The 24,147-nt window shown below is 39.7% G+C and overlaps 1 protein-coding gene across 2 annotated transcripts; it reads left to right on the top strand.

The window, feature by feature from the left end:
• Positions 1 to 536: 536 nt before the first annotated feature.
• qser1 (glutamine and serine rich 1) lies at positions 537 to 23,499 on the top strand. Of its 2 annotated transcripts, XM_067389667.1 has the most exons (13): positions 537 to 952; positions 4,395 to 4,495; positions 4,582 to 4,737; positions 6,533 to 10,015; positions 10,233 to 10,489; positions 12,006 to 12,122; positions 12,224 to 12,357; positions 13,233 to 13,453; positions 14,672 to 14,809; positions 14,910 to 15,007; positions 18,017 to 18,163; positions 18,320 to 18,415; positions 22,426 to 23,499. In XM_067389667.1, the coding sequence occupies exons 1-13, from the start codon at positions 867 to 869 to the stop codon at positions 22,564 to 22,566; spliced, it is 5,175 nt and encodes a 1,724-aa protein (XP_067245768.1). In that variant the 5' UTR covers positions 537 to 866; the 3' UTR covers positions 22,567 to 23,499. The 2 variants fall into 2 exon arrangements, 1 of the variants encoding a protein (XP_067245768.1); XR_010895464.1 differs by lacking the exons at positions 18,017 to 18,163; positions 18,320 to 18,415; positions 22,426 to 23,499 and having other exon boundaries at positions 13,233 to 13,437.
• The last annotated feature ends 648 nt before the right edge of the window (positions 23,500 to 24,147 follow it).

Here is a 24,147-nt window from a genome sequence, read left to right as displayed (position 1 = left end):
GTCATTAATGACATTTTCATTTTTGGGTGAACTAACCCTTAAAGTATCTGATTTTTACAGTACTTAAAGACTTTTACTCAAGTCGTATTGGAATTGTAACTTGTAATGGAGTCATTTTCGATGTAAGGTAACAGTACTTTTACTCAAGTATGCTTTTCAGGTACTCTTTACACCTCTGGTGTTCATATTGTATTGCAAATCACTGCTATTGAGGTGAAATACGGGTACAGTTTGATGGTATGGTTAGGTTTAAGGGTGGGTTAAGGGGTAAGGAAAGGGTCTACAGTGTAACTGTAGATGTAATAACAAATTAATTACAGCTGTAATTAAACAGCCATTTTTAAAAAGTACACTGTAAAAACAATAAGTGCACCGAATGGATCAAATGATTCATTAAGATGTTAATAATAGTTAAAGACACTGAAAAAAACAGCACACAGTTTATAAAGTGGGACCATAATTATATTAATGTTAGCAACAATAGATACTAAAGTCTCCACAGGGATACATGCTGCGCGAGCGGGCGTGCGCGCGCCTGTGTGGAGAGAGAGAACGAGAGACAGAGGGGGAGAAAAGAAAAAAAACTTCCATCTAAAGTTTGTCGGAAGTGAATGTTTGGGAGAAAAACGTCAATATGGGGACTCGATGCAGCAGCGCTTCTGACTCTGTTTGATTATGTTTGGGGGCCACGAGCAGTGATTCTCCCCCTGCGCTTAATCCACAGCTCAAATCAGCCGTCCGACCCCCGGGACCAGCGCTCGGATCACCGCAGGACACACAACGTTTGGAGGAATATGTGATTTTCTCACGCTCGGTTTAATGTGTAGCTGCATTGGGGGACGCGCGTCATTCCCGATCCAAGGCGGATGATGGAGAGGAATTACCCGAGCTCCAGCTTCACAGAGCCGGTCAATGCGGCGGCTCAGAGCGCGGGCTGGGCCTACAAACCCAGGTACGAGAGGGCGGGTCGCCTCCCGAAGAAAACTCCGGTGATGGAAGGCCTAGCGACACAAACACGCATTTAAAAGTGTCAAGACGCGTAAAAAGGCAGTTTTAATTGAGCTAATGCGTTTATAGCGGTAGTCACTCGCGAAGTATCACACCGTGATGTTGTTTGTATATCTGCTGAATGTGCTCAAATCACTGATCACCTTTCATTCCGCACTGCACTCCCACCGTTATGCCTTATTATTCATTATGGTGTATGGCTTTGTGCATGAATCATCAGAAAGTGCAGGTTAAGAACTGTGTCAGCTTGTTCTCTGACATATAAACTTGTACTGCAGTCACAGTGTGTTTGTAGACATGGAGGAGGTTTGTAAACAATTGATCGATCAGTGTTGCAGAAGGGCCACGTGTCTGCAACTTTACACAAAGTGTCTTATTTAGGTCTGTCAATAATTTACTTAAAACTTACACGTGTTTAGTGCCAATGCATCATATTGATATGCACAAATTGCTTTTGTTTATCAGGTAGTGATGTCAGATACAATTTAAGTCATTTAATCAGTGTAACTGTAAGTACTGAAAAATTAATTTAAGTGCAAAAACAAAACCTAGGCAGGGTAGTCAGCACACTAGAGTTGAGACAGTGCATGTGTGTGACTGGCTAGGTAGCAAACATCTTCTAGAAACATTATAAGTGACCCACATAAGGTTAGTGAATTTATTGTCTTTATGTGCAGTTGCAATTAAAATTATTCATCCCCTTTAACCTGCAAGATATTTTGCTGCTGACAACAAAATTTTATGAAAACAATTTATCAAAGGCATCAGTAAACTATTATACAAAGTTTATTAATACACATTTGAGTGGTTCCGAGAATGTAAAATGAAAAAAAAAAAAAAAAAATCAAACTGGCTCTAAACATATGTGTACAGATTTTTTTATTCTTTATAACCTCCAATAAATGCTGCATGTAAGTGCTTAGAAGCTTCTGTCACCTCTCAACTGCAATCTTGAAAAAGCTTCCAGATCACTGATAGTCTTTTGTTACCACTGCTTTCTACAAATTCCACTGAATATTTTCAATGAGATTTCAATCTGAAGGCTGTACAGGCCACTCAAGAACATTCACGACTGATCCCTGAACCAAGCTTGAGCAGATTTGGATGTATACACTGCCCTCCAAAAGTTTGGAAACGCCCTAGAAAAGTGGGGTTTTGGACAAAATTGGCATGAATCCTTTTTAATTTGTGATAATTTTGCACTGATAAGGGACAGCACAAACTATGAATACATATTTTATTACATAAACAGTTTATACATAGAAAAAACTTAAATTTTCAATTCATCAAAATATCTACCATTAGCAGCTATCTGACCTAAACTGGGTTCTAATTGGTTCATTGTATTCTAAACTTAATTGGCAATCAATTGTTGAAGCTATTAAGGTGTGCTGAGCCAAAAATCTTTTACAAACCTCAGCCAAGTTTAAACCAGTAACCAGGCATCACAGCTGGCAAAGGGGCATGTCTGACTTTGACATGTATATATTGCCATTATTATGTAATCAAAATGAAAATAATTATTGCTGGTCTTCAATGATAATGTCAAGTTACTTTAATGCACCAAAAAATAAGTATTTATGCTGATATCATCCAAAACCACACTTTGCCAGGGGTGTTTCCAAAATTTTGGAGGGCGGTGTACTTTGGGATGCAGGAAAGTCCATTGATCACCAAGCTTCAGTCTCTGCACCATCTTTGCCAAAATGGCTTGATACTTCAAAGAATTCACGAATGTCATGATGGCAGATTTCCACTTCTTTCAACAGCAGAGAACCCCATTACAAGACTGGACCGCCTCCATGTTTGACTATGGAGATGTTCTTCTGCTCATAAGCTTTGCCGAATGCCACTCTTGATCAAGAAGAACATAAAAGGCTGACTTGAACATGCTTAAATTAATTTGGATATACCTGTGGAGTTGTGGATGAATGCTTTATGGAGGGATGTGACCAAACCAGAACTTTTTGGACCCATGGATCAGCAGTACATCTGGTGCAAAAAATTTTATGAGCAGAAGAACACCATCTCCATGGTCAAACATGGAGGCGGTCCAAGTGAGGAATGGTCCAAGATTGCAGTACAGAGGTGACAAGCATTTTTTGGAGGTTATAACGATAAAAGATTATGCACAAAATTTGACTTTTGGGGGTTGATTAATTTTGTACACGTATGCTTAGAGCCAGTTTTCATTTTTCATCAACTCTGCATTCTCGGAATCAATCAAATGTGTATTTGTAAACTTTGTATAATAGTTTACTGATGCCTTTGATGGATTGTTTTCATAAAATGTTGTTCTCAGCAGCAAAATGTCTTGCATGTTAAAGGGGTTAAATAATTTTGATTGCAACTGTACTGCATTGCAAAGCAACACTGTATTTTTCATACCAAAATATTTCTAACACAAACTTGTAAACCATGAAAAGATGATAACTTTAGTGTATGGTTATAATTATGAAAACTTATTAGCTGTTTTATAATGCATTAGGAATGCATTTATAAAGCAGCTCGTTATGATGTATAATCCTGCTTGTCTAATAGTGTGTGTTATCTCATCAGAAATGAAAACACCAGGTGGTTTGGCAGTCAGTTATTTTATTACACTATCCTAGCATGCAAATAATTCCCCATCTTATAACTTTGAATAGTTCTTTTGAAATTTACATTGACACCATACATCAGAAATCAGTGGTGTTAGTTTAAAAGTTTAGTTCTCCCAACAATGAAAATCCTGTCTATTTACTCACCCTCGCCTCATGTGATGTCCTCCCAAACCTGTTAATTTATGCGATATCTGTACGCATCCACACTGAAGCCATCAAAAATAGATAGGAAACAAACTTAAAAATGAATCTCCCCAGCTGTAACATCTACTATGCAGATGTTTATTTGGCAAAATATATAGACAGACTTGCCTCTATTTAGCAAGAGACAAACCAGACAAACCAACTAAAATAGTTTCCATGTGTTTTCTCTGTCCAGACTCTATTGTCATTGCAGCTTGTGCCTTTTTGTCTCATTTGCTGCGACGCATGGCTATTTATTTATGACGGAAAACTTGTTTAAAACACTTTAAATATGCGGACTATACAGTATAACTACCCCTACTACTACTAGCTTATTATGTAGGCTACTACTACCAAACTAGGATGCATCACAGAGAACATGTGTGATATCTGCTATTATGTCTAAAATGGTTTGTTTTTGTTATACTAAAGAGTTTGGTTTGTGTGTACAGTAAACACCTCTAGAATAGATTACATATGAAGGTAATGTATACAATTGTGCCTGCCTTATGTGAAGATTAAAGATCTTTGTGTGAGCTCAGTGAAAGGTTGTGGTCAGTTTTTTTTCATACTGTCTAAAAGTAACCTTTTCACTTATAGTTCAAGTTATGGTTCTACACAATTGGACTCTGAGCTCCTCCAACGGCAGACCTTTGCCACTAGTCACCAGCCTACATTTACCACCACCCACCACCCAACAGGTGAGCAAACGGTTCAGGCTGTAACGATATATAGTCACTCTTTAAATTCACTGACAGCCTGTCTATGGTATCCCTCTCTCTTTTAGGAGTGTTTGACTCAAATCAGCACAGCACAGCCAGCAGCAACACTACTGAATCATCAGTCATGAACTTCCTCTCTGCTATTGAATCTCGAGGCCTTCAGGCTGGACCTGCTGGCTCTACTCTTCTCCCTCCGTTTAGAAGCCCCTCATGGCAAACAGGTAAATATATATTAGGTCTCTGTTTTAAAGGAACCACTGAGGTTTTTGCTGCACCACCTTCCCTTTTGCCAGTCATCCTTAATGAGGGCATATCATCATGTTCTTTTTTTATTAAAATGAAATAAAATGTTATTTTCTCTAAGCTCCATATATAATAGGTCAAAATTTAGTTTTTCATGACCATTTACCACCCCCCTTTAAAATTAAATGGGCCATTTTTTGCTCTTTTGTAAACTCCCTCTTAGCATATGAAATCAATTGGTGCATTGCTGCACTCATTCATCATATGCTTCAACATTTTTATTTATTTTTTTTTTTGGCACTGTCCCATCCTTTGATAACAGTCTCATAGCAAAAACTGCATTAAATTGTGACAGGTTTACAAAACAGTCCCAGCTGAAATGCACCTCTGAAACTGTTATCGACAGACTGAAAGGATCAGGTAATTTTCTTCCTGGCAAATTCTACACAGACTGGAAAGGTTTTGCACATTTACTTATAGCGTTAATTCGTCTGGTGTTCAGTAATAATAGCATCAATACTACTTACTCCTTTTCACCTCACTGTAACGTGGCATGCCATGTTTCCAAACACTGCCACGACTGAATAGGCATCATCATGTGTTCAGTTGTACAGAAAGTTACATTCTGAATAGATGGTCCGTTTAGACTAAGGTAAGTTACAGTTTAAATGGCATAATGAACTCTCTTATCTCACAAGATCAAGGAAGATTTTGATTCTCCATGATATGACCCCCTTAAAGGGTTAGTTCACCCAAAAATGAATATTATGTCATTAATTACTCACCCTCATGTCGTTCCACACCAGCAAGACCTTCGTTCATCTTCAGAACACAAATTATGATATTTTTGATGAAATCCGAGAGGTGTCTGTCTCCTTCATAAACAGCAATTTACACCACTTTCAAGGTCCAGAAAGGTACTAAAGACATCGTTAAAACAGTCGATGTGACTTCAGTGGTTCAACCTTAATTTTATGAAGCAACGAAAATACTTTCTGTGCACAAAAACAAAACAAAAATGATGACTTTATTCAACAATATCTTCTTTTTTGTGTCATTCTACTACGCCAGGGGAAGGCAAGTTTGGTCCTAGAGAGCCGCTGTCCTGCAGAGTTTAACTCCAACCTTAATCAAACACGCCTGAACAAGCTAATCAAGCTCTTCAGGATTACTAAGGCTATAGACAAGTGAGTTTTTTTTTTTTTCAGGGTTGGAACTAAACTCTCAGGACAGTGGCTCTCTAGGACTGAACTTGCCCTCCCCAGTCCTACACTGTTTACGCTGAGCGCTTCCAGGTTCTACGTCTCAGTATTGGCCGGCGTTCTGATGTAGAACCTGGAAGAGCTGAACGTAAACAGCGTAGGAGAATGACACAGAAGAAAAGATAAAAGTCATCATTTTTGTTTTGTGTTTACGCACAAAAAGTATTCTCATCACTTCATAACATTAAGGTTGAACCCTGCAGTCTCGTGTACTATTTTAACGATGTCTTTAGTACCTTTCTGGACCTTGAAAGTGGTCGTTAAATTGCTGTCTATGGAGGAGTCGGATACCTCTCGGATTTCATCAACAATATCTTAATTTGTGTTCTGATGATGAACGAAGCTCTTACGGGTGTGGAACGACATGAAGGTGAGTAATTTATGACAGAATTTTCATTTTTGGGTGAACTAACCCTTTAAGTGGTATTTTAGTGAAAAATGTAATTTAAGAGATGACATGTAATTCAAATACTCCCTGCAGTTCGTCAAACTTTATTTTTTTCTGCTACAGGTGCAAACACTTCAACAGAACTTTTTCTCACCGGAGCCCTGCATCCATCAGGAACGTTCCCAACGCCTTCTGCGCTCTCCTCCTACCAGCACCCTAGTGCCTTTCCTACCAGAAGTTTCACCACTACATCAGCACTTGCTGTTCAGGACAGCACTTTCATCTCTTCGAATGGTCTGCTTTCCCCTAATGACCCTTTGCTCCAGTTCAAATCCTCCCAGAACACTGTGCCAACTGCACTCGCGTTTGGTGGTACGTCTCTAGGGGTTGGCTTGCCACCCCAGTCCTCCACATATCGCTCAGCACAAGAGTCAGCCCCACACCTCCTTCAGCCTCAGTTCAGTCTCCTGTCCACTTCCTTGGGCAGTTCCCAGCAAGCCCCTCAGCCTTACGGTGGCCCGGTTTTCTCAGGCTCCATCGAACGAGCACTTCAGCGTGAATGTAGTGTAATCAAGCACCACCAGCGGCCTTCAAGCACCCAGCCAGTCCAGGAGCAGCTGGCTAGCAGTGCTCAGCACTCCCTACAGGGTTACCTGCATGATGAGGATGACATTTCATATCAACAGGATCTCTCCCCGCACACACCCGTACCCTGCAGTCCTGCGGGTGACCCTTCACCGCTAAACGGTGCTGCACAACAGAAGACTCCAAATACAGCGCTGCAGCAAACTCAGGCCTACGCTTCCTCTGTCCCCTCCCCTGGGTTTTCCAGCTCATCTGGAGTAAAGGTTAAAGACGGATCTTCCAAAATAGCTCAACATCCCAGTGAGAACACAGACACTCAAGCCCAGACAAGTTCTCCAGGCCTGCAGCCGCCGAGCTACTCCTCCTCAGCCCAAAAACAAAGCTCAGTGATCGCTAGCCAATCACAACCGTACACATCCACGCAGCTGTCCGTTAGTGCCTCACATGCTTATATCACATCTCAAAGCCTGTCGAGCAACCTCAGCCAAACACAGGCCTTCTCGTCTTGTTTGCCTGAGAAGCTTCCTTCTATTTACAAGTCTCTCTCCTCATACACTAGCCAATCTGAAGCTGAGACATCTGTGAGCCAGTCTCTTATTTATTCCTCCAGTCAGCAGCAGGAATTGCCACCTGTTGGAAACAGGGAAGGGTATGAGACACAGGTGCAAACTCTTTGCATGGGAAGCCCTTCTCAAAGCTATTCTTCCAGCCACTCTCAGGGCCTGCCAACTATTAGTTTCTATACCCAAGGGCTGGCATCTGCTAGCATACCTTCACAGAACTATGTGTCAAGTCAATCCCTATCCTCTGTCTCTTCCTTCTCACCCCATCGTGCCCGAAGCTTATCATCTACTAACTTAGGCCCGGACTACATCCTAATGCAGTCTTCCCCTGTTAGCAAGACAGACAGTGCCCTGTTACAGCAGAAGTACTTGTTATCTGTCCAGTCATCAACCTCCTCTCCTGCCACTCACACCCAAGCTTTACCAAATGACCAGTCCTCAGCTGAGTTAAAACCACGTCAGCAAGATGAACGAATCTTTCTTTCCTCAAAAGAGAGCTCTGGAGAGCTTCCTCTTGAGGATGTGCAGGCATTACAGAAAGGCTCTATGGGGACTTCTCCTCAAACCCTTTCAACCACTGAAATCGGAGCACTGAACAGCGCAAAAAATGACGTTTATGTAGTTTCAAAGATGGAAGACAGGCACAACACTCAAAGTGTCATTCGTAGTAACTCCCGATCAGAGGAGCAGATCCTTGCACATTTGGAAACCACAAAGGAGCTTGCTACCAGTGTCAATACTCCCTCCGACCCCAAGAGTAACCCTTTGTTGATGCACTCCACCCATGCACCCTTGAGTGCCGACCAGCTGAAACAGCATACTTTAGTTCTGAAAGGGTCAATATCTCAGCAACAGAATCATCAAGGTCAGATTATCCGAGTTCAGCCGACAGATCCCAGACAGCTGTCTGAGGACCAAACACAGTTCATCCGGGTTCCCAGTGCCCAAGTGCTACTCGATCCCTCTCACATGATTGTTCTGCAGCAGCCTTTGCTCACCTCAGCCCAGAATCAGCCCAAGCAGACTATGTACATGCAGTCCGTACCAGTCCAGTATCTTCAAATGAACAGCGACACTGTTAATTTGACAGTTAATGGGCGTCACAATCAGCAAATTGTCTCTCACCAAGTGCCCACCTCAGCAGAGTCCACTAAACAGGACCCAACACAAAAAGACAACTTCAATCAGTCAAATCCTCATGACGCAAAGCAGAACTTTACTCTCAGCTCTGTATGCTTTCCAGACTCCATGCTGTTGGCAGATGAGAGGAACATTCTCTCAAATGTCGATGACATCCTTGCTGCCACAGCAGCCGCCTGTGGCGTCACACCACAGGATTTTGTCAAATCCACGTCATCTGATGGCGACATGTCATCGGTAGCCAACTCTATAGAGTCCAAGTGCAATTTTCAGTCCACTGAGAACAGACATAATAGTTTCCCATCTCAGCATATGATAATCGCTAACTCACAAGCGATGACTATAATTGGTGCTCAAACAACATACTCCAAAGAAGAAACGGAGGGACACCATGTGTTTACGCTCTCAAACTCTCATAACCAACCAGAGATAAGAAACAACTCTGCACAAGAAATATCTGACAAGGTGGCAAACGCCCATGAGAAGAATGATGTGTTACCCAAAGGAAATTTTGTAAACTCTAGCAATGGCTCTGCTTTGAATGCTAATGGACTGGCTATTAGTAATACAACCTCCTCTGACTTTCAGTTGGCAGGCCAGGAGCAAAGTCAATCAGGACATCCGAATACTGAAAATGTGCCACATAATATAAACCAGCTGAAGGGATCGAAAGGCCTTAAAAATGATGATAGTCCTATTGAGCGTCCTACTGATGGCCTACCAAAAAAACGATCCAGATCGAAGGGTTCATCTAAGCTGTCTATTGAAGATGAAAATGGTCAACCCAAATCTCAGAAGAAAAGCACACAAGTTAAGCGCCAGAATTCACGTGCCAGTGAGGCAAGTTCAACATCCACCTCAGAGGTTTCCCATGATAACTACCAACAGCAGGAGAGGATGCGTCAGAAGTTAAGAGAGGTTGAAGAAAAACAGCCAGAGGTTAAAACTGGATTCTTAGGCTCCTTCCTGGACTTCCTTAAATCTGGATCCAGACAAAACCTATCATCTCCACCGATACGGTCACCCAGTCGCACCAGAAAGCCTTCGGCCTCCAAGAGGCCTCCAAATCCATTACTTATTCCTTTTAAACCTCCCCCTCCTTCAACTCCTTCAACTCCTTCAACATTGATATCTCCAGACCCTCATAGTGTCATTTCTACAAAGCGACTTGATGAAGAGCTCCAGAGGAACCTGGAAACCTTGCCATCATTTTCCTCTGATGAAGATGATTCAGTGGGGAAAAACCAAGATCTTCAAAAGAGCATCACTTCTGCACTTTCATCTTTAGATGAGCCCTCAGACAAAAAGCTGAAGTTGGGTATGGAAGCTCATGTTATGTAGACCTTTTATTTAATATTTCATATTACATTCAAGTCATTATATGCAGGATAGCTTTAAGGACTATATGTAAAGGTAAAGGCATGTTGCTTTTGTATACTATTTTGTAAAATAATCATTATTATTGAGATACTGAAATGTAGGTATTATGACAACCCTAGTTCATCTTCTCCTGTTTCAACATTGAATATATTCAGGTGACCATACCAAGCAGCTTCAGGCCTCCAGCACACAGCCTATAGTTACCAAACCACAGGAACAACCGAAGGCTGTACAGAATGTGTCTGCAGAGGAGCTGGTGAAGGATGTGCCTCCAGACAAGCTAGCTGTTCAACTGACCGCAGTTGCTATCGAGGGCCTGATGGACGAGGAGCTGTCAGATAGCGGAGGGGAGGGCATGTACCGGGAGCGAGATGAGTTCGTGGTTAGGAACGAGGACATTGAAAGGATGGCGGTATGCTGAGCTTTGCTTTTTGTGCCATATACGAGCCTATAGAAGTCAACACACACATGTTACTGGTCTTATTGTGCGCAATTTATTCTGAACAAACAAAACAAACAAAATGATAACCACACACTGGATTCAGTCCAGACTAGAGAAAGACTAGCAAAAATATTTTACTTTATAAACTGCATGGTGCAAAAAGTGCAAGGTTCAAGTGAATTAAAAGCTAGACAAGCATGAAAAGATGTTTGATCACATTGCTTTCTTTAGTGCTCACATTACTACAAACACCCTTTTCTTTGTAGATTACCAGTTAGGGATAATCAGCTGGATTCAATTAGCAAGAGTAGAATTCAATGAGAGCATTGTATTTAAGATGTATGGCACAGAACATTACCAATATACAACTGCAGCAAATAATATAGATATTATAAATATGCAAATTACACAAATACTCTAAACCAGTGGTTCCCAACCAAGTTCCTGGAGGCCCCCCAACAGTGCACATTTTGCATGTCTCCTTTGTCTGACACACCCATTTTAGGTCTTAAGTCGCTATAATAAGCTGAATCAGGTGTGTTTAATTGAGGAAATGTGCAGTACTGGGGGGCTCTAGGAATGTGGTTGGGAACCACTGCTCTAAACAATGCAAAGAAACAATCAATAAAAAAACAAAACAAAAAAAAACATTTTTTATCCATTTTGAGCACAACAGTTTCTTCTAGCTCAATTTATTCTGGACCTAGGCTGTGCAGGCTATTAGCTTTAACCAACTGAACCAATGGAACAACCACTTTGTATGATCCAAGTCCTGCCCTTCATTTAAATATACCCTTTAGGCCCTGTTCACACCTGGTATTAAAATGTGTTTTGGTCGATTGGATGACAAGTAGATGACGGAGACACATTCCTGTTTACACCTGGTGTTTTAATCCGTCTCTTATGTCCCCTTTCAACCACTTCTGTCCTGATTTCTTCAAGGGGAGGGTCTATGGGCGTGTAAATGTGTGGGTGTTACAATTTGCATATGAATGCGCCCGGAGACGACGTGGGAAAAAAACAGAGAGCATCAGCTTTCGTTTCTGCTCTGAAAACCACAAGCCCATGCCGAATGCTGTTTTAGGAATGGTGAGAGAACATTGTCAGTAGGCAGAGAGTAGACAGTCTTTTGTTGCTGGTTGAACTCATTCGACCACATGAGCGTTTACACTATGAAAGCAATGTAGTCCTCTGGAAGTGGACGAGCTCAAAATGTTTTGGACCCTGTTTACACCTGTATTTTGCATCATCCACTTGTGATCCGATCAACCAAAACAAATCTTAATACCAAGTAAAATGGGTTTTTTATTTTACGTTAACTCTCAATTGTTAAAATTACAATATGTGACGTTTCTGTTGTGGCTGAGCAGTTTGTGATGTTTTCACCAACCTACTGTCAACTTTATGAGACGTAGGGCAGACTGCCTGACTGTGTTCCATCAAACCCTTTGTCTCTGTAAGCCTTTGATGTGTGTTTTGGGTGTAGATCACATTGAAGGCAGGGGTTGAACCGCCAGCCATCTGGAAGGTTCAGAAAGCCCTGCTGCAGAAGTTTGTACCCGAGCTCAGGGACGGGAAACGAGTGTTTTTTGCCACCAACAGTGTAAGTGTCAATACAAAACAATATATGCGGCAACATAGTGTGCTTCCAATGCATATCTCAAAATGCTGTGAACAACAGGCAGTGTCATATGCTCTTTACAGTATTTGGGGTACTTTGGTGATGCTAAGTCCATGTACAGGAGAGTACATGTCAAATTTCTTGACACTGTCAACAAGCGGGAGTATGTTCGAGTTTGCAGTAGGAAACCCCGATGCAAGCCCATGCATTCAATGAGGTACAGGTGGTATCTGTCTTACTTGAATTCAGAAAATTAAAGGGATAGTTCACCCTGTCATCATTTACTCTCTCTTATGTTGTTCCAAACCTGTATGAGTTTCTTTCTTTTGTTGAACACAAAAGAAGATATTTTAAAGAAAATTGGTAGCCAGACAGTTGACGGTAGCCGTTGACTTCCATAGTATTTGTTTTTCCTACTATGGAAGTCAATGGCTACCGTCAACTGTCTGGTTATCAACATTCTTCAAAATATCAGATTTTTAGTTCAACATAAGAAAGAAACTCATACAGGTTTGTAGCAACAAAAGGTTGAGTAAATGATGACAGAATTTTATTTTATGGGTGAACTATCCCTTTAAGAATTATTTTTATTGTGAATAATTCATCTGTGCACTTTTTTGATTTTAAACTTTACGAAAGACTTCTGTCTGGTGACGTATGCAGGACTTCTGCAATCATTTAGTCCACTTAGTTCTGTTTCATTAAAGAGACTTTGGAGTCACCTACCTGTTTTTGAACACAAGAACGTGTCCTGTGTGTTACCCCTATGTAAATGTATAAATGAAATTCATAACGACGAGTTAGCAATCATGGTTTGCTATTCTTCTCTAAAATGTCAAGCTGAGCCACAGGCCTCTATTGTGCAATCCCACTCAGCCAAATATTTTTCCATGGAACATCAATCTCCTGCCAGTGTGTTTGAAATCTCCAACATCAAACTGATCCCAGACATTACTCTATTCCAGCCAGCTAGCACGAAATTCACAGCGTTTTGGTTTCGGTCAGAACCGTTCCATTAGCTACTATTGATAATGTACATGTTAGATTCCATAAATGACCAATTAATTTATCTGTGATATCTGTTGTTCCCAGAGGCTCTCAGGCCAAAGCTCTTCTGGCCCAACGATTCACTGCAGTGACTGTGTCGGACTCTCCTACGCAGAAAACAACACAACAGAAAGCTCTGTCTAAACCCAGACCCAAGCAGTCGAAAGCCAAGGCTGAACCGCCACCCAAAAAGAGAAAGAAATGGAAAGAGGAGTTCACAACATCTCCCTCCGACTCCTCACCAGAGGCTGTGAGTGAGGATGACGGTGAGACATGTGACAGTTGGGGCAGTATGACCTTGTAGCCTTGATGTGTGCACATCAGTGATGGGGAAAGTGAGGCCTTTCAGAACTTTGAATTAATTTAACCAATTGTTTTGCAAAATGATTCACTTTATTTTTGTAGAGCTCAAAATTGTACTCACTAAGGACATCTACTGGATACAGCTGTGTAAATACAATGGGAACACAGCAAAGATATGATCTGCAATATCTATAATATCAGTAAATTCCATTAAATATAAATTATAATTTGTTTTAGTAAGTTTGGTCCCACTTTATATTAAGTGGCCTTAACTACTATGTACTTACATTTAAATTAAACATTAGATACAATGCACTTATTGTGTACATACATGTTTTTACATTGTACTTATTTTTAAAAAAACACCTGCATGTAATTACATCTGTAATTAATTTATGTAATTACATTAATAATTACACTGTTGACCCATCCCTTACACCCTAACCCACCCTTAAACCTACCCATACCACCAAAGCTTTCCCTAACCTTACCCGTATCCCTCCTCAATAGCAGCAAAGGTATTTTGCAATTCAATATGAACCCAATAAGTACATTGTACTTATTTTTTGATGTAAGTACATGGTAGTTAAGGCCACCTAGAGTGACCATAAGTTTAATTATATTAATAAGTTTAATTAATTTATAGCACTTATTTTGTGTACAAACAAATGTGTAACACTTGTAGATTTTAAGAAATATTTAGAAAATTCTGCTCAACTTGTATTAAAGGGGACCTATAATGCCCCTATACACAAGATGTAATATAAGTCTCTGGTGTCCCCAGAATGTGTCTGTGAAGTTTCAGCTCAAAATACCCCATAGATCATTTATTATAGCTTGTCAAATTTTCCCCTATTTGGATGTGAGCAAAAACACAGTTTTTGAGTGTGTCCCTTTAAATGCAAATGAGCTGCTGCTCCCGGCCCGCTTTCCAGAATAGGGCGGAGCTTTAACAGCTCTGTTGCTCAACGACAACAAAGCTGGAGAATCTCACACAGCCAAAATGAGGATTGTCAGTAACGGTGTTCAGCCTTAAATTGTTCAAACCGGAGTCGACACTGATGGAGAGACTCAGGAAGAAGTTACAACTTTTAGAATGAAACTGAACATTCCTAAATAATTTCTCTTGACGGACCAATCTGTCTGTTGCTCATGCTTGCAATCCCATCTCTCATTTTCAGAGTTTACACCTCCGGTTCCATTTGCTTCCCGTTTCCTGAACACCAGAACCATGAAGGAGACCTTTAAGAGCTTTGTCGAGCTGCTGATCAGCGTAGCCCTGGACGCGGACGTCATGAACGCGCTTGAGCGAGAGAACGGTGAGAAGTCCAGGATCAAACTGTCTGTTTTGTAACAGTAGTGTTAATAAGTGGCAGATGGTGAAGCTGACCTTTGTGGTTGATCTGGTCCTGCATTCAGATGAGCTGCTGCTTCCTCACATGAAGAGGGTGGATGGAATGATCACAGACAACAGGCGGAGACTGCTGCCCAAACTGCGCATGGGTCAGATCTTCAAAGTGAGTCATGAGTCACCGTTTTCCATTTTGGCATCAGTACATCAGTCTTGCTTCAACTCACAGTAATAAGAAGAATTTATACTCACATTTAAAACTCGGACAAATTGCTCATTAAGAATATAACTTTTTTTCTCTCTTTCTTATTTTGTATCTTTAGTATTGTTTGGATTAGGGCTGTCCTCGACTAAAGATTTTCTAGATAACTTGTAGTCGTTCATTTAAGCGATTAGTCAACTAATCACACGTGTATATTAAAGGTGCCCTAGAATCAAAAATTTAATTTGTCTTGGCATAGTTGAATAACAAGAGTTCAGTACATGGAAATGACATACAGTGAGTCTCAAACTCCATTGTTTCCTCCTTCTTATGTAAATCTCATTTGTTTAAAAGACCTCCGAAGAACAGGCGAATCTCTACATAACACCGACTATAACGTAACAGTCGGGATCATTAATATGTACGCCCCCAATATTTACATATGCCAGCTCATGTTCAAGGCATTAGACAAGGGCAGGCAGTATGAACGTCTGGATCTGTGCACAGCTGAATCATCAGATTAGGTAAGCAAGCAAGGACAATAGCGAAAAATGGCAGATGGAGCGATAATAACTGACATGATATCATGATATTTTTAGTGATATTTTTAAATTGTCTATTGTCTAACTGCATGTTGCTAATGTACTGTTAAATGTGGTTAAAGTTACCATCGTTTCTTACTGTATTCACGGAGACAAGACTGTCGTTATTTTCATTTTTAAACACTTGCAGTCTGTATAATTCATAAACACATCTTCATTCTTTATAAATCTCTCCAACAGTGTGTAATGTTAGCTTTAGCCACAAAGCACTATCAAACTCATTCAGAATCAAATGTAAACATCCAAATAAATACTATACTTACGTGATTAGACATGCTGCATGACGAACACATTGTAAAGAACCATTTTGAGGGTTATATTAGCTGTGTGAACTTTGTTTATGCTGGTTAAGGCAGTCGCAAGCTCAGGGGCGGGAGCGTGAGAATTTAAAGGTGATGCGCACTGAATCGGCGCATATTTAATGAATAGTTAAAAAAATGAATTTTGAGCTGGGGTATTATGAGCTGAAACTTCACAGACACATTCAGGGGACACCTTAGACTTATAGTACATCTTGTGAAAACATGTTCTACGGCACCTTTAATAAACCATATAAATCATAATAATGAGCCTTTAATTGCCTATATATAATACATAGCAAAATCAGGATGACGTAATCTGAAAATATTTGTTTTCCACTTGAATTGGTTGACAATCGCCTGGCATTTCAAGCTTTCTATAGATATATTTCTCATGTCTGTGAGGCAGTTATACGCTGAGTTTTGGTTTATTTTTTGACGCACTCAAGTTCACAGAGAACAACATGGCAGAAACGCATCCTGACTGTGCCTTTGTCAAATAAAGAAAACAATGTTTTCTTGTTATTGTGAGTTTACAATTTCGAATGATGTATTACTCTTATCTGTATGACCAGAAAAAAAAGTGATTGCGGCGGCGCCTCCATGTCGTGCAGTAAGCATGGTAATACTTTAGCTTTCATACGCCGCACTAAAACTTGGATATACGCCTAATACCAGTGGACAGTTATCTAGGTTAGCGTTAGAGCGAGCAACAATGTAAAGTTGCTCCTACTTACATGTTTCAAATGATAAGCCATATTTGAGGTCGATGAATGATAGGCGAACGTTTGGATTTCCTGCCCGACATGTAATTACCACAAGGTGATTTCAATCCTGTCCAAATCTGCCATGTCTGTGCTCTTCTCAAACAACCTAAATAAAAATTCCAGAGCAAATAACCTACTGTTTTCCGGCAAACTCAGCAGTCCTCTGAGAAATCTAATCCAGTCCAAATGCAAATGTCTGTGATATTGTATTATATTAACGCTTCTCCTCATGTGTTTTTTGACCTATCAGAGCTCCCATTTGCCTGCTTTCATTTCAATATGGATGATATCCAACAAAAAAATTAAATTATAAAATTAATAGATAAAGCCAAATTTGCGGAAAAATTGTGGAAACTGCAAAGACTGCACATTTTAATATCAGCGTCAGGTATGATACTTATCTAGATTTCTCTGCTCACTTATGTGGGTTTATTATAAACAGACACTTCTAAACGATACTGCTAATGTATTCAATTTAGATATAGTAAACCATTTTTCCCTCAGTTTTATGTTTCAAAACAACAATTGATCTTCACCTTGGTTATATATCATGTAATTATTTGCCGTTAGCATCGTGAGAAGAATGTTTTTGTGTCATATTTTTCCAAATGGGATGGGATGCATCTTGTTAGCATGACCCTAAACCAGCCAAATTACATGACTTCCTTTAAACCAACTATTTGATTAGTCATTTAGACAAGCCGACAAATTGTGTGTTTTAAACTATATACTTCAAAAATACATCAAATAGCTGAATTCTGTAGTTAGCCGACTTGATCATTTCTCTGATCATTGCTCTTCACATGCACAGACATTTTGTTCAGAATACATTTGATGCATATGTAGAGATACGTCCTAATTTTGTCCAATTAGACGCATTCCTGGGTTAACATATATTTTGTTGATCCTGGAATAACATTCCTGTCTGAAAATGTAATCATAACCATATCCCTATCCATAAAACCTAACCCTACTCATAACTTAGCTCTAAAATCAGAGGGAAATGATAGATGAATAACACTGATGTTGAAGCACCTAACCCTGGTTTTAAACCTAAACCTGACATAAACTGTAAACTTGTCCTGCAAATCTGATTGGTTGATTGGAATGTTGATCCAGGAAACATGTTGTTTTTGGTGAAATCAGGTTCTGCCACATTAAGACAGAACGTTTGGAATGTTCCGTCAGATTAAATTGATTAGAACTAATGTAAATCTGTGCATGTGAACATAGTCACTGTATTTGCACATGATTTCAGTGTGTGTGATTTTTCTTGCATGTTATTTTGTTTGTTTTGTCCGGCAGAATGCATTAGACAGCTTTCCTGAGCTGTCTGTGGTCACTGAGCTGAAAACAGACTGCGAGACCCCTGTTTTTAAAGTTAGGTTAAGTGGGAGGGCTTACAACAGGAAAACCATGAAGCCCTCAAAATCCCCCAGCAAACTTCCCCTGGTGAGTATTCCAGGCCTAATAGTCTAGTGTTGCTAAGATAACTAGTTGATAACAACTAGTTTCATTTTTTGACCACTAGGAGGTATACCATACTGGCTTTTAGATCACTTTAGACTCACATTTAGTCTTTATTTCTCTGTCTCTCCATTCAAACAGGAATACACAGTGGATCAGCAGAAAACAAAGTGGTTTTCTCTATACCACTCTCTACAACACTATAAGTACCACACATACCTGATGTGTATGGAGGAGGTGAGGAATCAATGTGTATGTTTGTGTGATTTTATGAAAGCATAACCAATCTGCTCGTGCTTGCTGACAAGCTCGAGGAAACTTTGAAGGAATCTTGTTTTGACTTGCAGTGCTCATATCAGTATCAGCTCTGACGTGTCTCGTTTTATCCTCTAAAATGCTCCACCTCACGCTGTTTTGCCTAGTGCAGGGTTTCCCAAATAGGTGAACTGCAGGGGGAGAGTTGATGACAAGCTAATGTAAAATTAAAACAAATAAATTTAGCTGCAGAATTCATCAAATAAAATCACGATATAGCTTAGTGCAATTATCAAATCAACAGCTGCAATTTAAATAAGTTTATAGTCTGTTGCACCTGCTTCTCACCTTCTCCATCTCCACCCGGAAGTGAGTTTAACGTGCATTTTGGGAAGGCAATGTGCACTAAGTTAATTTATTTACACATTCACACAATTTCCAACATTTTAGGATAAAAGTTTACACTATTTCTCCAGTATTCCACCAAAATAAAACCTGAAGATTTGAACGTTTAAATGTTAAAGTCACCATCAAATCAAAATGGACAGTTCTTATTTTTTACGCAATATTTCAGTATTTATTGAAAATGATTTACCCATTCACATCATTTTTTAAAATTCCCCCCCCCCCCTGCATTGACTTGATGACGTGTTTACTGGCGTGAGGGTGGGAGAACCTGTCACTCACATGAGATCCACCAATAGCAAACCACAACCATCCGTTCAATTCGCCATGGACAAAATCAAGCCCCGCCTTTCATTTTTTTTTTCTGTTTAGAAAAGCAGTTTCATTCGGATTTACACCACAATGGGGAAAAAAGACTATTGCAACTTTTGCTTCAAGCTGACTTTAAAACATAAATATTAGTATTGTAACTTGCAGTGTAAAATAAATAATTATTAGGTGTATATTTATCAAATATTTATTATTTTTATTTTACAGGACAATTGTAATTTACAACAGTAATATATTTTAATAAGCCCTATATTTGCAGCCCTATATATAAATAATTTTATAATAAAAGCAATCAAAAAATATAGCTGCAAGTACCAATTAAGGTGCCGAGCACAACAGAAGCGAACAAGGAAGCTTTTTTTTTTTGCCACTTACTATTAAAATTTTGACTTTTGGCATGTAGTAAATGACCTATGTTTCTGATTTTCCTATGGTGGTTTCATCTCAATTGGACTAACGTTTTTTAAGATATTCAATGATGTTGTTTAAATGTTAAATCACAGTGTTGCAAAAAACCTAGCATGTTTGATATAGTTGGACTTGGCAAGGATCCAGGAATCCAAGGAGATGATTCCCATGAAAAGTCAACCACATCCAAAGTTATAAGCATGTAAACATTTTTTTTCACCACTAGGTGGCTCTGGTCCAAAATTGCTTGGACTCCTTTAGGGCATCGTGACGATGACCTATTCCGAGTTTCATGGTGATATGTTCATGCGTTCAGAAGATAGAGCATTTTAATACAAAATTCAAAATGTCCGTCTAATGCTGCGTTCACACCAAACGCGAATAGAGCGTCAAATTCGCGTCTACAGCGTCTACAGGGAGTGCAGAATTATTAGGCAGTAAGTTTTGGAAGATCATTTAGTCCATCTCTGCAAGATGGACATTTCAGGATAAGAGATGGACTAAAAGTGAACTCCCACACCTTACTGCCAGATTCTGGAAGATAAATTGTTCAAACAGTGGTACAAGAGGATGTGGTGCTGGTCCTTCAGGAGTCACTCTCAAGCTGTCCGTCTATAAGGCCTATAAAAACCCAGTCTTCATGTACTTTATAACACTTCAGCTTGTGATTCTTATTAAGAGCAGGTCGCTTTTTAGGATTTTTTACCTCACACTTCTGAAGACTCCAGGTAGGTTTCAGTACTGGGAAATGGTGGCGCTGGAGACTAAAGGGTTCCTGATGGTTTCACACTTAATTCTACACCTTAATTCTTAATTATTTTGCAGTTAACGTGTCTTTTCTTCTCCAGCTGTTTTTGTATGACCCCGCTGACCCAATGAACATTTCACTGTCCAATGGTCATGCTTTAACTTTGCAATTTCTAGTATTACATTAGTATTGCGTCCTTCTCATGAGTATTTAATCATTTTTGACTTTTATGTCTGAGTTAAATCTCTTTTTTGGCTCATTTTATCTGTAAAAGAAAACCTGCCTAATAATTCTGCACACCTGAATATAGGGCATTCTTCATTTCCAGCCTTCATGAACAATTATACATCACTTATAAATGATTAAAAACAGTATTAATAGTAGTTATTAAGATTGATGTGGATTGGAATTGGTAAAATGTGCTTGAAAAAAAAATATGATCAGAAAATCAACTTGCCTAATAATTCTGCACTCCCTGTAGTTTGCCGCTTGAACATTTTGAATGCATTCGCGCGTCTAGAGCGAAATAGACGCGCGTAAAAAACAAGCGTTTGAAGCGAAATTGACGCGCGTCCGAGGCGAAATCTGCTTCTTGTGGGAGGGGCAAGTGCTAGGCGGTTGTCTGTTTGCAAGATGGCTGATGTTGATCGTGCGTTCATCGAGAGAGCTACTGCTTTGTATTTACTCTGGAGAGCAGAACAGCAGCGTAGGGGTCAGCGTCGCGGGAAGGCCGCGGGTCGATAAACGTGTACGTGACTCAAAAGTGAAATGTGTATTTACAACTTACCAGGTAGCCCAATGTCCTCACCGACACTCTTCCAAGCGAGGTCCTTTTTATTCCTGTCTGAAGTATGAACTTATGTCATAAATCTCTGGGTGACTGCTCACTGATAATATCAGTCGTTCCTCCATTTTGAATGAGTGACTCCGGGCGGGCCTGCCGCCACAGCAGCAAGCAGGCTCCTGATTGGTTAAAGCGGCGCGAATTTACACCAAAGTTAAAATTTTTAAACTCGGGCGTCAAACGCGTAAATGCACAAAAAGCACCATTCACGCGAAACGATCAATTCGCGTCATTCGCGCAAACTAGACGCGCGAATGAGGCGAATTCGCGTCTTCCGCGCTAAACGTAAACGCGTCTGTACATTGACTTAACATTGAAATCATTCGCGCCAGACGCTCTATTCGCGTTTGGTGTGAACACAGCATAATAGACTTGCTTCAATTTTAACAAGCGCTACTTAAAATTCTTTTGCACGTTTTTCGAAAACAGTTTGACAAATCGGCTTGAATTCCACAACTTTTTGTTGGCATGGTCTGAAATGATCTGGTTCAGTTTTCGTGAAAATCGGAGCAATGGCCTAGGTAGGAGGAGTTTGAAAAAGTATGTTTTTCGGAAAATTAAAAATGGTGGGAAAATTTTCATGATGGAAAATAGGGTGCAATTGAATCATCAAATTTTGTTTCTTGCCCTTACGGTTAAAAAGTTATTAGCATAAATATAAGTGCAAGTTTGGACAGTTGGTGGCGCTAGAGGGATTGAGTTAGAGACTCCAAATTTGTTACAGTGACAGTTCAGACTGGTCTCCATCACTGTGCCAAATTTCATAACTTTCCCGCAAGCGATTCTATGGGCGTCCATAGACTTCCAGAGCGGAAGAAACGGAAGAATGCTAATGGATACAATAGGTGCCTACGAACATTCGGTGCTTGGCCCCTAATAAAACACTTGCTAAAAAACATTCAATATTTGATCTGTTTACTTGCATGTCACGTGACCATTAACCAACATCAAAGAACCATGAACATGCAAATGTGCCGTTAAATTATTGAAATATTAACTTAAAATTTCAGAACATACTTCATGTAAATAATTTGTCTAAGCAGACCAAAAAAAGTTTGGGAAACACTTAGCACATGTGCTTCGTGTTGAGCTGCGGTGCTCATATGTGAGATTCAGGTTCGAATTTGGTTGCTACCACTCGCAACCTCATAGCAACACCCATGATATTTGTTTTCTTCAGAAAATGTCAAAATCTGGTTTGTGTTTACAAGACTGAAGCACTGTGATTCTCCAATGTGATTCTCTCTCATATCCCAGATTCAGTTGTTGAAGTCACGAGGTAAAGACCTGGGGCAGGAGGAGACGGTCCAGACTTGCATGGGCAACAGGACCTGGGTAGAGGGCCTGTTCGATCGCTTCGGGGAGCTTCTGACACAGGTGCAGCAGGCCTGCCTTTAAACAGAAGCCTAGATTATGCTGATAGACAAGCTTATACTGGAACGAGCATTCATAAACCTGATGAAATGCTTTAAAGCACCATTGTGGACAGTCATCAATACAAAAGGAAATAAATAGACCAAACAGCTGCCTTTTTCTGACATCCACAGAGACAATGGACTTAGACTGTGGTTTTACATGTAAAAATGCTTTGGTAAAACTAGCTGTAGTTAAGTATTTTCTGTACTGAATCGATGTCGGCATCCTTTCCTTTTATCTATAAGGACCAGAGTTGATGATCTGTTATTACGATACAGAGAAGTTTTAAACCACCTTTGGTTTAAAAGAATATTATCAGTCTGTAATTATGGTTTGGAGGGCTAGGTTATTATAAAAAGGAAATTATACATAGATATATATGTAAAACATCCATTTTTACAACTGAATGCCAAATTTATATATGATAATGTACATTTTGTATAGAGAGCTTGTTTGTCAAAGGATTCTCATGACATAATATAGAACACTTACCCGATGTGCTTTTGAAACTCTGTTATAACAGAGTTGGTGCAATTCTAATAATGCTTTTGTGATATATTTTGTTGTAATAAAAAGCATTTACATAAACTATTTTTTCTGAGATAAAAATCACTTTATACTCTTCTTTTTTTTTCTCAAAACAAAACATTTTATCTCACAGATAGATGTATTTTTCACCGAAGGAAATATTGTGGTCATTTGTCGTACATTTGTAGATGGCCTATACATTTATGTCATATGCACATTGTATAAAACATTTAGAAAGTTCCTTTATTTGGTGATTTTGCCGGTTTTCCACCGTTTTAAGCAAATTACTGTACCGACAGCATTGGATTAGTTTTTTGCTTTTCAGGTGTAGCTGTGCTGAACACTACAATGTTTTCGCTGACATGTGAAAATAAATTTCCTATTGAAAGAGAACTTTGAGTCAGTACTTAATTTCTAAATAATCAGAGAAGTTGCTTGCTTTTTTTGGCTTTTAAATGCCAAAGCTCTTTCGATTCGATTCGTTTAGCACATTACAACCAGTTTTGTCACTTGACGGCTCATATAAATTGCATGCATACTTCCCTACCATATAGTAGGCAAAAAACAGTATGTGATAAAAGAAGCATGTCTGAATTCACAGTACTCCTAAAAGAGTCAGAAAAAAGTAACCGGATGACATATACTACTTTGAGATTCTGAAGTGTGCATACGATGGACATTTTACAATCCCGTGACGTGAGACCACGGGAGATATGACAGTGAAGTGACACAACTGACACTGGTAGTAGGTCACATGACAGTTAGAACATGGCGAATGTAATTAAATTCCAAATAGAAAAAGTACACTTTAAATTCCCGGATGATGCACTTAATTAACCGGGAAAAAATGAAGTGTGGAATGTTGGACACTTCATGCACTCAACTGTTGCTGTTTTGATTATGTAGCGGAAAGGGGCTATCAGACTCTGACTTCTAAAATTTATACACTACACCAGGGGTGTCCAATCCTGATCTTGGACAGCCACTGTCCTGCAAAGTTTAGCTCCAACCCCAATTAAACACACCTGAACCAGC

This window comes from Chanodichthys erythropterus, chromosome 7, assembly GCF_024489055.1.
Source record: "Chanodichthys erythropterus isolate Z2021 chromosome 7, ASM2448905v1, whole genome shotgun sequence".
Classification (NCBI taxonomy): domain Eukaryota; kingdom Metazoa; phylum Chordata; class Actinopteri; order Cypriniformes; family Xenocyprididae; genus Chanodichthys; species Chanodichthys erythropterus.
The sequence above is the reverse complement of the archived record's forward strand: the minus strand, read 5'-3'. Positions and strand labels throughout refer to the sequence as shown.

Bases quoted from the DNA above. Each gene is read 5' to 3' on its own strand.
- qser1 (XM_067389667.1), top strand. From the start codon at position 867: ATGATGGAGAGGAATTACCCGAGCTCCAGCTTCACAGAGCCGGTCAAT. The intron at 12,123-12,223 runs GTAAGTGTCAAT...TGCTCTTTACAG, and splicing joins TGTTTTTTGCCACCAACAGT to TATTTGGGGTACTTTGGTGA. The intron at 13,454-14,671 runs GTGAGACATGTG...TCTCATTTTCAG, and splicing joins GGCTGTGAGTGAGGATGACG to AGTTTACACCTCCGGTTCCA.